The 13,472-nt window shown below is 33.7% G+C and overlaps 1 protein-coding gene across 17 annotated transcripts in view; it reads left to right on the top strand.

Moving 5' to 3' along the window:
* CHL1 (cell adhesion molecule L1 like) overlaps positions 1-13,472 on the top strand; it is a 211,491-nt gene that overhangs the window by 130,392 nt on the left and 67,627 nt on the right. For all 17 annotated transcript variants that reach the window (XM_047746586.1, XM_047746615.1, XM_047746560.1 and 14 more), the window contains 2 exons: positions 4,382-4,487; positions 8,095-8,282. In XM_047746586.1, the coding sequence (XP_047602542.1) occupies positions 4,382-4,487; positions 8,095-8,282 (294 nt within the window). The remainder of the gene's footprint in view (positions 1-4,381; positions 4,488-8,094; positions 8,283-13,472) is intronic.

The raw sequence follows: 13,472 nt of genomic DNA, 5'->3' as shown, positions 1-13,472 counted from the left end.
GTTGTCTCTGTAATTGGCCTAATTATGGAGGAAAGGATTTATAATGTAGAATATATATTCTTACAAACACTCAAAGGTTATTAGTTCCATTCCCTGAGTAATTCATTATTGCTGAGACTTTACAACCTTAGCAAATTTAAGGAAGAATTATGTTTTAATAAACAAGTTGTTCACAAGTTATTAGCTGATATCTTAGGGACTGTTACTATTGTACGTCATCCCTCACCTTTTATAACTGTAATAAAATTTAAATAATGTGAATTTGCAATAAGCTCAAGACTTGTTCTACTTAGAAGCAGTAGCAATCAGAAACAAGGTAAATGTCCATGAAGGTATGATTGTTTTTTGCATATTGTTAAAATGTTTATGAATATTCGATGGATAAAGACTGAACTTGGGCCCATGTACCTAAACTAGTAAAACTCAACGATCAGATTCATTAAACCAAAAATTTTTTTAGAATTGGAAATAGCTTCAGTTATTATTCTAGGCTGGCCATCAATGCTTAAAATGATCCATGGACCTCTCAGGGTCCATGAAGCAGTATTTTTTTTTTTCTAAATGATTATTGCATAATATTAAAAAATTCTACCTGGTGAAAAAGAAGCCATGATGGGGCACTTAGCTGGCTCAGTGGGTGGAACATGCAACTCTTGATTTTGGGATTGTAAATTTGAGCCCCACATTAGGCATAGAGATTACTAAAAAAAAAAAAAAAAATCTTAAAAAAAAATCATGGGTAAAACATATTAGTATAATAGAATATGAAAAGTTCATTGATATGATTTCAGATTCTATACTGTAGTAAATGTTTAAGAAACTACCACATAATGAGTTTTGGTGTACTATTTAAGAAGGATGTCCACAATAATCAGAAAGGATGATGAAGTGTCTCATCCTTTTTCAAGTACCTATCTGTATAGAGCTGGATTTTCTTTTTTTTTTTTTTAAGATTTTATTTATTTATTTGCCAGAGAGAGAGAGAGAGAGAGAGTAAGCACAGGCAGGCAGAGTGGCAGCAGAGGTAGAGGGAGAAGCAGGCTCCCTGCCGAGCAAGGAGCCCAATGTGGGACTCGATCCCAGGATGCTGGGATCATGACCTGAGCCGAAGGCAGCCGCTTAACCAACTGAGCCACCCAGGTGTCCCAGAGTTGGATTTTCTTAATATATTTAAGCAGAACAACTTTTGTGACAGATTGTATGTAGAAGTAGATGTGAGAATCCAGCTGCCTTCTGTGAAGATATTAAAGAGATTTGCGAAATGTAAAAACAATGCCACTGTTCTCATTATATTTCATGTTCTTGATAAAATAGGTAATTATTTTAACATATAAGATTATTTAAAATGGATTAATAATAAAATTTTAAAAGGTTTCTCAGTTTTAATTTCTAATAAGGTAAATATTGTTAGATATAAATCAAATGAACAAATGCCCTTTGGGACTTCCTCTAGTTTTTAAGAATGTAGAGAGATCCTGAGACCAAAAAGTCTGAAAACAATTTAGCCTGAATTCCTAACTTTACAAGTGAGAAAATACAGTGCTTTAGGGTCTGGCTCGATGTAACTGGGTTTAGGGTCCTATTTGTAACTCCACTGTGGAATATTTCTTACCTAATCAGGCTCAGTGCATTTCTGTAAATTGCTTTTCTCAAAACATATTTGCTGAAATCAGCTTCCTACTGCTGAATCGCTTATACTTCCTTATGCATTCAGTGCTGTCCCTTTCTTTACTAGAGGTTGTTAAGAAGGATACTAAAATGGTAATGCATCAGTTTGAAAACTATTGAGTGTTCACAGACGGTAGATCTTTACCTATCATCTGTGTCCCTCTTCAAAACCTAACCCATGTTCGTATCTTCAGCATTAGTACACTTATTTTATGAACACAATTCTCAAATACCATCCAGCTGTTTCACTTAATGAGAAACAAAGTCACCCACCTACTTTTTAAGTTTGTATTGAAGATTATTTAACTTTGAGACACTAAAAAGTTTATCCCAAGATGAGGAGATATTTGAATATGTAGAATCTATTTAAAAATACCATTGTTTATTTTTTACATTTTTTTTTTTTTTAATTTGACAGAGAGAAATCACAAGTAGGCAGAGAGGCAGGCAGAGAGAGAGGAGGAAGCAGGCTCCCCACTGAGCAGACAGCCCGATGCGGGGCTTGAACCCAGGACCTGGGATCATGACCTGAGCCGAAGGCAGCGGCTTAACCCACTGAGCCACCCAGGCGCCCCACCATTGTTTATTTTTATTGCTGATTATTACTGCTAAATTCTAAGGGGAAGAAACTAACCCCAAGCCCCCAGTAATACTGAGAAGATAATTTATAAATGGGGAATGACAAATAATAAACAAACTTAGGGAAAAGCATTTATTAATAAAAGCAATAAGTAGAAATAAAAATAGAATAAGGATGTTATAATTTCCTTTGTAATAATTAGCAAAGTATTTTCATCATTTTTAGGTTGGTGTTCATTTGTGGCAAGGATGTTGGAAACTGTATACTCATGTGTTGTTTATAGTTAATATCCTCTTGTGAAATGATATAATCATTTATCCAGAGTAAATACTATTTGTGTAAATACTATTTGGAAATTTATCATAAGTCACTAATTCAATAAAGGAAAAACTTATATGCTTGAAAAATTTAAATGCCTGTAGAAGTACATGTTACCTGGAAAGAAAAAAATGAAAGAAAAATCAAATGTCCAATAATAAGAAAATTATCCAAGAAATGATCACAAAACAATGGGAATAAATAATAGAAAAGTAGTAAAATAATTATAATGTCTTAGGAAACTAAGACATTAAATTAAAAAAAACAGAACTGTCAAAATGACTGAATTAAATAAAAATATATATGCACATATCAACATAGAGTAAATGTCAGTAATTTAAAAATAGAGATTTTAAAAGTTGTAATGATATGGCAATTTTTATTCTGCTCTACAAATTGTTTCTTTTTTTTTTTAAGCTTTATTTATTTGACAGACAGAGATCACAAGTAGGCAGAGAGGCAGGCAGAGAGAGAGAGGAAAGCAGGTTCCCTGCTGAGCAGAGAGCCCAATATGGGGCTCGATCCCAGGACCCTGGGATCATGACTTGAGCCAAAGGCAGAGGCTTTAATCCACTGAGCCACCCAGGCACCCCTCTACAAATTGTTTCTTTATCTGGGTTTAAATAAAATGAACACTTTTGGCAACATGAAATGAAATGGTATCAGTGAAGTATGTTTTTTAAAATAAAATACATTTTGCATAATCCAATTAAAAATGGGCAGAAGACATGAACAGACATTTCTCCAAGGAAGACTTACAGATGACCAACAGATATATGAAAAGATAGGCAGCATCACTAATCATCAGCAAATTAAAAACCACAATGCGATATCACCTCATACCTCTCAGAATGGCTAAAAATCCCAAACGCAATAAACAACAAGTGTTGGATGTGGAGAAAAAGAAATCTTTGTACACTGTTGGTGGGAATGCAGCCTTGTGTAGCCACTGCAGAAAACAGTATGGAGATTCCTCAAAAAAGTTAAAAATAGGATTACCATATGATCTAGCACTTCCACTACTGGGTATCTACCCAAAGAAAGCACAAACATTAATTTGCAAAGATATATGCACCCCGGTGTTTATTGCGGCATCATTTACAATAGCCAGATTATGGAAGTACCTAAAGTGTCCATTGATAGGTGAATGAAGAAGTGGTGTATATATATATATATATATATATATATATATATATATATATATATACATATTATATATATACACATATATAAATATTATTCATCCAGAAAAGAATGTAACCTTGCCATTTGCAGTGACATGGATAGATCTAGAGGATATAGGCTAAGTGAAATAAGTCAATCAGAGAAAAACAAATACCATATGTTTTCCTTCTTAAATCCCAGAATTTAAGAAGGAAAACAAATGAACAAAGAAAAAAAGACACAAACCAAAAAACAGACTCTTAACCATAGAGAACAAAGGGATGGTTACCAGATGGGCAGTGGGTGAACGGGAGGTGGGTGAAATAGATGAAGGGAGTTAAGAGTATACTTATCACAATGAACACTGAGTAATGTGTAGAATTGTTGAATCACTGTATTGTATACTTGAAACTAATATTATACTATGTTGACTACACTGGAATTAAAAAAAAATGACCCAAGAGTAAACCTCAATTAATTAATAAAATATATTTTTCAATGAGGAAATCAGATTTGTTCTGTACTTCACACTTTTTTTAATAGTTCTCTTATCAATATAGGAAGCATGTTTCAAGAATTTTTGTTATAGCGAAATTCAGCTGACCTAATATTTGAAGACCATATTCTTCATATACATATTTTGATATTTAGTTCAACAGGTTCCAACAATCATAAAACAGTCAAAAGTGCAAGTTGCCTTTCCCTTTGATGAATATTTTCAAATCGAATGTGAAGCTAAAGGAAATCCGGAACCAATGTGAGTATACTTGCAAATGAAATAATTGTTTATATGTATATAATCTCTTTTTTAAAATTTCCTTGTATTCTGACCATCATAAGCTTGTTGAACTCTAAAACTACACATGATTAAAGTTAAGAGTTGCAAAAAAAAAAAAAAAAGAAATACTAGCTATGTTTATGAAAATAAAGTTTGGTTTACGTATGTTCTTCTGCAGGTTGAAATCATTTTTACCATAAGATAAATTGCCTTGTGCTAAATGTTTAGCATAGGTTTTAGCACCATGGAAATAGTTGATAATTCCTTACAGGTGAACAAGGTAGCCAAAGTCCAGAAGATCCTTTATTCTGCTTAGAGAAAGGTAGCATTTGTTAAGCTGAAAGTTATTACATTTTTTTAAAAGATTTTATTTATTTATTTGACAGAGAGATTACAAGTAGTCAGAGAGGCAGGCAGAGAGAGAGGAAGAGAGCCCAATGCGGGGCTTGATCCCAGGACCCTGAGATCAGGACCTGAGCCAAAGGCAGGGGTTCAACCCACTGAGCCACCCAGGTGCCCCTGAAAGTTAACACATTGATAAATGACATTCTATACATATTTACTATTGCATATCTTTAAATGTGACACATATTTTTTTTAATGTGACACATATTTTATTCAGTGAGTAGGCTGTTACTTGATATTTTTTAAGTTATCATAGAAATATTTAGTCATCTGAATGCTAACTGCATTGTATATTTTATCTAGTGTTTTATTAATTAAATAATTGTTAGTGTAGGTGATCATAATCAGTGATGAAGTTTTTTCAAAATACCTCCCACACTTTGGAAGAGAGAAAGAAAGTGTGTGTGTTGGGAATGAAGAGGGAGAAGCTGTACGGAGAATTTTATATTTTAATGTAGATGATTCTAAAATGGGCAGCAAAGCTACATACTTCTACTGATTTGCATGATTCTCTTCCATATACTAAGAAGACACATATTTAAGGAAAATTAATTATTTGAAATTGTATTGTGACTAACATTATTATTACCTGATAATTTGATATTTTAAAAATCATTCTTAATGAATCATTGATGTTTTAAATTATCATTATTATCTATAGTTTACCAAATGGGATATATTCAATTAGTATATGTAAATGTGGATAGAATTATATGAAGCAGAATTTAGTCAATCATTATGGCTGGATCAATATGGATCAGTCAATATAATGATAAAGAGTAATGAACTGAGTTATATATCAGAAGATAATACCCTACAATCATCAGAGATGATTAATGATCAAATTTGTTTATTAGGTCTATAACCAGTATGAATTTAATTATGAAATACCACTAGCATTTACAATAAATTCAGAAATAAGAATAGAATGTCTTCTGGTAACACTCTTACTTATTTTCCTAGAACCTCGTCTAATATAATAATGCAAGAAAATAAAATCTATACATATGAGAAAATATTATTTAATATTATTTAATAATATTATTAAAAATAATATTATTATTAAATAATATTATCATGGAATTTGTTATTCTATCTGCTGGATAAAAACAAGCTTTTATAAATACAAAGGGCTACACTGAAGTGGTCAATTGTAATTTGATTTAAAAATTAAAGCTAAATTTTTAAAAGTTTAATTAGATGTCCATATAAGGCAATTAGAAATAATTGGGAAACAAGAAGGAAAAATCCCATCACAATAGCAAAAAGAAAAAATCCGTCAGTCTTAACAGTTAGTGGTAGCAACATTGACAAAAACAATATCAAATACCATGTAACAAGAACTATGTGGGATTTAAATTGGGGGCAGTGTCTATAAAGTTTTGCCTAGGATCAGGAAAGATTTCAATGAATGAAAACATGTAACGTATTTCCAAGTGGAAATGTTTAATTCTGTATAGGTGAAGTGATCCCATTCAACATACTGGAATTTAAAAAATAGATTCTTTGTGTTCTTTGTAAGGAAAGCCAGTAAAACATAAAACACACATCGAGAGAAGACATAAAAGAACTGGGATTGGGAAGAAGGCAGATAATGCTCCTAAAAAAAAAAAAGTGTGTCCCACAAAGGTTTGTTATTCCTGGTAAAAGAATAACCAGATAGTTTAGTGTAAGAAAATGGTGTCCTGAAACATTCCGCAATTTGCATGGATAATTCATATATGAAATGCTGAATAAAATCAAGTTGGGAAGTCATTATTAGATTAATAACATTTTTTTAAAACTTTTTATAACCTCATCCACAGAAATGACATGGTTGCACACTGGGGTGGGAATTTAACTCTGTATATTTTTTTCTGAAATACAATTCTGCAACATTTATCAACAGCTATAAAAATTTTCTTATGTTATTGGTCTGTCATTCTTACTTTTAAGAGATTGGTCTCATGAAATATTTGGATAAGTGCCAAAAAATAAATGATGTTAAGGTTGTTTACCACGGTTTGTTTATAAAAGGGGAAAAATGCAAATTGTTAAGTAACTTCAATAGTAATCATATGACAGGAAATAATATTGTCATAGAAACTGTCTTTAGTAGCATTGTAATAATCAGAAAAACTCCGTTTTCAAACCTTTATATTTTTGTGGTCTCAAATATGTTACTAATATGTCTAAAAATCTAGATAGGAAATGTGACCACATTTAATGGTACTTGTTTTTTTTTTCTTTTCTTTCTTTTTTTTTTAAATTTTGAGTGAACTCTTCACATACACATATGATGACGTATTATATGTTTTTGGATTAAGTAGTCTTCAAAGTGTTACTGAAATACTTTTCCAAATGAAAAAATTAAAAAAAAAAAAAACACTTTAAAAAGAACAGAACAAAACCTGTCTGCAGTTTTTGTTTTCTTAGTTGTTACAGCTTTTTTATGGGTTGGTCTTAGTTCAGCATGCTATAATAAAAATGTCACAGACTGGGTGGTTTAAACAACAAATGTACATTTGTCACATGGTTCTGGGGACTGGGCAGACCAAGATCAAGGCCTTTACCGATTTGGTGTCTGATGAGGACGCACTTCGTTGGTTATAGACAGCTGTTTTCATGTTATAACCTCACATGGCAGAAGAAAGCAAAAGCTCTCTGGGGTCTCCTTCTTAAGGGTGCTAATCCCATCCATGAGAACTCCACCCTCATGACCATCACTTCCCCAATCTACCTCCAGACACTGTTACATTAGGGCTTGGGCTTCAACATACGAATTTGGGGGAGACATAAACATTCAGTATATAGCAGCTTGTAAAATTTCTCAGACTCGGGGCGCCTGGGTGGCTCAGTGGGTTAAGCCGCTGCCTTCGGCTCAGGTCATGATCTCAAGAGTCCTGGGATCGAGCCCCGCATCGGGCTCTCTGCTCAGCGGGGAGCCTGCTTTCTCCTCTCTCTGCCTGCCTCTCTGCCTGCTTGTGATCTCTCTGTCAAATAAATAAGTAAAATCTTTAAAAAAAAAAATTTCTCAGACTCTTCTGAGACTTTTTTGGTATTCTGTTATATAGTCAATTAAAAAAAAATTTTTTTTACCATAAAATGTTTTGGTTTTATCATTGCTGTGTATTTGTTTCTCACTACTTTAAGAAATATGTTTTGATTTTTCAGGATTGTTTACTTTAGTTTTATCTTACAGATTTACTTGGACTAAGGATGACAAGCCTTTTGATCTCTCTGACTCTCGGATAATTGTATCTAACAACTCAGGAACCTTTAAGATCCCAAATGAGGGGCATGTATCTCACTTTCAAGGGAAATACCGTTGCTTTGCTTCTAATAAACTGGGAGTTGCTATGTCAGAAGAAATAGAATTTATAGTTCCAAGTAAGTGTTACAATGGAGGTTTTATTTTACAAATTTTTAATGTTGAGTAAAATAATGACACATTCTTAATTTAATTACCAACTCATATATGTCCTATATTTCTTTTTTCCTTTTTAAAATTTAAATATAATTGACTAACATATTATTAGTGTGTTAGTAGTTTCAGAAGTAGAGTTCAGTGATTCATCAGTCTTATATAATACCCAGTGCTCATTATATCCTGAGCCTTCCTTAATGTCCATCACCCAGTTATCCCATACTCACATTCCCCAATGAAACCTATATCTTATTTCTAAGTGAAACTATCCTCTAGGTCTTGATACTTAAAAGTGGGTGTTTTTTTAAAAAATATTTATTTGTTTTAGAGAGAGAGGGGGGCAGAGGGAGAAAATCTCAAGCAGACTCCACACTGAGTGTGGAGCCTGACTTGGGGCTCAGTCTCATGATGCTGAGATTGTGACCTGAGCCAAAACCAGGGCTTGGACGCTCAGTTGAACCACCTGGGTGTCCTAGAAGTGGATGATCTTTGAAAGCAATATAAATTCGTGTTTCAGTATTCTTATATCTAACCTGGGGAGCGGGGGGAATAGTGTCTGCTTTGCCTCATGGGATGAGAATTAAGTTAAATACATTGGTTGGATGTGGCTTAATTATACTGCAGTAACAGGTATTCTCCAGGCGCCTGTGTTTATTTCCTGATTATGCAGTTGGCTGTGGGCCTCAGAGCTATTCAGGGCATTCGTTCTCGGTGAAATCTCCTGGAGGTCCACACTGATAGAGAGGGCATTATCCTGTGGCTATACCATGTGAAACTTACGCCACCTTGGTCAAAAAGTCTGGGGCAGAGAGCATGAAGAATTATTTCCTACAAGAAATTGTATAGGCACTTTCTACTCATAGTTTGTACTCAGAGGTAGATCCTACCGTCCTGTTTAACTTCAGTAATGAATGCCCATTAGAGAATGAGCAATTGATATATATTAATGATGTTTTCCATAAATAATAATCATGGAAAACCATAAACTACTTTATTGTTAAGGGTGTTATTTATCCATAACTGTGATGAAGGTTAAATGACTTCCTCATTACTGTATTTTGCCTGTGTAGCATGAGATCACTGGCCACCAGCTTCCACTTTTGGTATCTTGTTTTCCCTAATCTTAAGATATACAACATCACATGATTCTAACCAAAATCTTTGTAAATTCTTATGTAGAAAACTGTGGACAGCTTCTTTTTGGCAATATCTTCTTGAAGACTTGTAGATACTGAAGGGTCTCAGGGTCATAGACCTTCCAGGATATGGACCCTTTATCCTGGGGTCAGTAGGGGTGGGTCAGAATGTATACAAACCTCAGAAACACAAATATTGAAAAGCATGTGTACCTTATCCTAAAAATTGAGACAGATGACTGGATTTAAATTATTTTAAAGTCCTCGTATAATTCTAGAGGAGAGAAGATCAAATTTAGAGTCTTACAAGTAAAGTATGCATCTTAAGATTTATAAAGCAATTACATTAAAAGTATAGAGTAAAATATGAATGATTAACAGACTTTGAGGGAGAAAAAGAAAAAGGTAAGAATTGTGTGAAAATGAAAGAAAAAACTATATAAATAAATCCCTGTAATTGATGATGAAAGTAAATAGATTAAATGCTTCAAGTTTTTTTTTGTTGTTGCTGTTTTTAAGAAAGGTGTAAATTGTTTATTGCATAACACATCTAAATCATAAGAATACAGAATTGTTGAAACTGAAAGATGGAAAAGATGTTCCAGATAAATGCTATTCAAAACAAAGTAGGAATGGCTGAATTATCAGTCAAAACAGAACTTATTTTTTAAAGGCTTCCTGAAGATTATTTCACTAGGCATATATAATCTTAAAATATATGAAACAGAAATAGATTATAAGTGGAATGGGATATCTTGTAATATCTAATAATAATGTGCGATATTAACATATGTGTTTCATTTTTTGGTAGCTTAAGCAGAGAAAACATCAGTAAGCTTGTGGAAGATTTTAAAGAACCCAAATATAAGGTCCATCTAATGAACATGTGATGTTTTTCATCCTAGAAATGAATCTTAGAAAATAAGAAAATAATGAAAATGAATAATGTAAGCTTTTTAGGTAACGTAATTTTAAGATGAAAATGCATGAGCTGATTTAAGTTAACAGAATAAACTCAAAAGAAATTGACGGGATAAAATAATACAGAAGCAGAACATAAATCCAGCAAGGAGGTGTGAAACATTTATAGTTGAAAAGTATGCACAATTATTAAAAACAATTTTTCGAAAGATCTAGATAAATAGAAAAAAAATAGACCTTTTTCATGGATTTAGTAAAATTTAGAGTTAGTAAAACTAAAATGTCAACTCTTCATGACTTGATATGTAGAATAATTGAAATCCAAATCTCTAGTTTGTTTTTGTTATGATTATGGAATGTGACCAGGTGATTCACAATATATTTGAGGAGTAAAGGGCAGAATTTGGTAGAAACGCTTGAAGAATAAGAACAAGTCAAGAGAACTTGACCTTATCACATAACAAGGCTCAATGTAAAACTTTAGTGATTAAGCCAGTATGGCTTTGAATAGGATTAGATAGATGGAACAGCATAGAGAACCCACAAACAAACCCTTGTACATGTGAAAGCACTATGAAAACTAGCGTGGATTCCCTCCCTCCCTTCCTTCCTTCCTAATTTAATGGGGTGGAACAATTGATTGTCCATGTAGGGACATGTTTATTTGGAGTCTTATCTCACATTATATAAAAATCCATTCCAGGTGTATTAAAGCCAATATATTTTAAAAAATTAGAAAATGATTGGGGTCATGTAGTTATGATTTTAGGATAGGGATGTTTTCTTAAGTAGGACCTATTGGAGTTCTGTGAGGAAATGACTAAGGATTTGATTTTTAGAACCCCTTTTTATCAAAAGACCTAAAAAGAAAGTGAAATGATAAGCCACAACCCAGGAGGAAAAATCATTGCCAATGACTATAACTAAAAATAATGTTATGTATTTGTAAATAATTTTAAAAGAAAATTTAAAAAATAATTTAAAAGACATAAACTTGTACCTCAGACCAGAATGGCCAAGGAGAATGGGCTCAACATCATTAGTAATCAGAAATAGATTAACTGTAACCTAAATAATGAAAGCATTTGTTCCCACAAAATTGGGAAATACTATGAAGTTTGAGAGTAAAAATTTTATGTGGAAACATACAGCTACTGTAATACGTATCTACCACTGATGCAGGTGTACCTCCCCACCTGGTCTGTGGAAAATACTTGTCACTGCCTCCTTAATTGAAGATGCTCTCACCCATAACCCTGCTATTCCATTTCCTTCATCAGATGTGGGTACCACTCCTCTGTGTCCATTGGGACTATTTGTGGTACCATTGCTTGAATTAAGAATAAACTGGAAAAAACATGAGTCTACCAATGATAAGACTGGATAAATTTATTGTGGTATAGTCATACAAAAATACTGTTCAGCAGTGACAATTGATGCATCTTAGGAATATGTTGAACAATGAAAGCAAATCTTGGAATACATACAGTATGATTTTATTAATATAAGTTCAACATAGGGGTGCCTGGGTGGCTCAGTGGGTTAAAGCCTCTGCCTTCGGCTCAGGTCATGATCCCAGAGTCCTGGGATTGAGCCCCACATCAGGCTCTCGCTCAGTGGGGGCCTGCTTCCCTTCCTCTCTCTGCCTGCCTCTCTGTCTACTTGTGATCTCTGTCTTTCAAATAAATAAATAAAGTCTTTAAAAAATATATATGTTTAAGTTCAAGACATGTAAGGATAAAATATTATTTAGGGGTATGGCTGTATGTGGTAAAATTATAATGAGAAACAAGAGAATGTTGTAAACAAAACTCAGGATCGTAGTTACCTCAAAGGGAATGGGGGAGCAGACAGAAAGGTAAAGGTCTTTTTTGTATGATGGGTGGTGGATAAAAGAGTGTTAGTTATATTTCTTTGTTTCTTTTTTTTTTCTATAGGAACATAAATAATAAGTAGCATGTTTATTTGTCTGAATTAGATATACTGGGTTATTAAGTGTTATAGCATAGTAATGGACAAAGTACTGTCAGTAAACTTGGAAACTGGCCTCAGGAGTTTAGGTTTGAAGTGACATTCAATAGGAGATGTTCATGGGGTGCCTGCGTAGCTCAGTCTATTAAGCAGCTGCCTTCAGCTCAGGTCATGATTCCAGGGTCCTGGGATTGAACCCCAGGTAGGGCTCCCTGGTCATCAGAGAGCCTGCTTCCCCCTCTCCCTCTGCCTGCCACTCTGCCTACTTGTGCTCTCTATCTCTCTGTCAAATAAATAAATAAAATATTAAAAAAATAGGGTACCTGGGTGGCTCAGTTGGTTAAGCAACTGCCTTTGGCTCAGGTCATGATCCCAGATTCCCAGGATCGAGTCCCGCATTGGGCTCCCAGCTCCTTGGGGAGTCTGCTTCTCCCTTTGACCTTCTCCTCTCTCATGCTCTCTCTCACTCATTCTCCCTCAAATAAATAAATAAAATCTTTAAAAAAAAAAGATGTTCATGAGTTCTGGATCAGAAAGTATTACCATGATATTTGTGGTTGTGATCATAAAACTAGACAGATATATGGTCTCTAAGTATATAACTATAGTCATATTTTAGTTTATAATATAAAATTATGTATTATAGTCTAACTATAACCATATAATCTGACTATCTAATTAACTGAAATAACTGAAAAAAGATACGTGTACGAGAGAGGCATTAAAAATCTGTTGTAGAAGGCAAGGCATCAGCGTGATCCCTAACCTGAGCTCTGATGGTTGCTATGGATACACAAAGGCAAAGGCAGTAGCTAGATCTGTTGCAGAGAAGCCAATGGCACGTATTAGTATAAGATTCTGCAATTAAAGGGTTTTAAAAAATATATTTTCTCATTATCTAAGCAGACCAAGTGATGGGGTGAACAATGTGAGGATAATTCTGCCCTGAATCTGCTAGTATTGCAGTGAAGAGATGAGAGTCACATGTGAGCTATGTAGTGGGTAATTACCCTGTTTTTCTGCTGCTGTAGAAAAGAGCAAAATAAATTAGGTTTCTTATGCATCATTTCCAGTCTCTCCTGAAATTACTCCATTGTCTAACAGCTTTCTGCAATCATTTCTATG

The sequence above is a fragment of the Lutra lutra genome, chromosome 1, assembly GCF_902655055.1.
Source record: "Lutra lutra chromosome 1, mLutLut1.2, whole genome shotgun sequence".
Classification (NCBI taxonomy): Eukaryota; Metazoa; Chordata; class Mammalia; order Carnivora; family Mustelidae; genus Lutra; species Lutra lutra.
The sequence above is the reverse complement of the archived record's forward strand: the minus strand, read 5'-3'. Positions and strand labels throughout refer to the sequence as shown.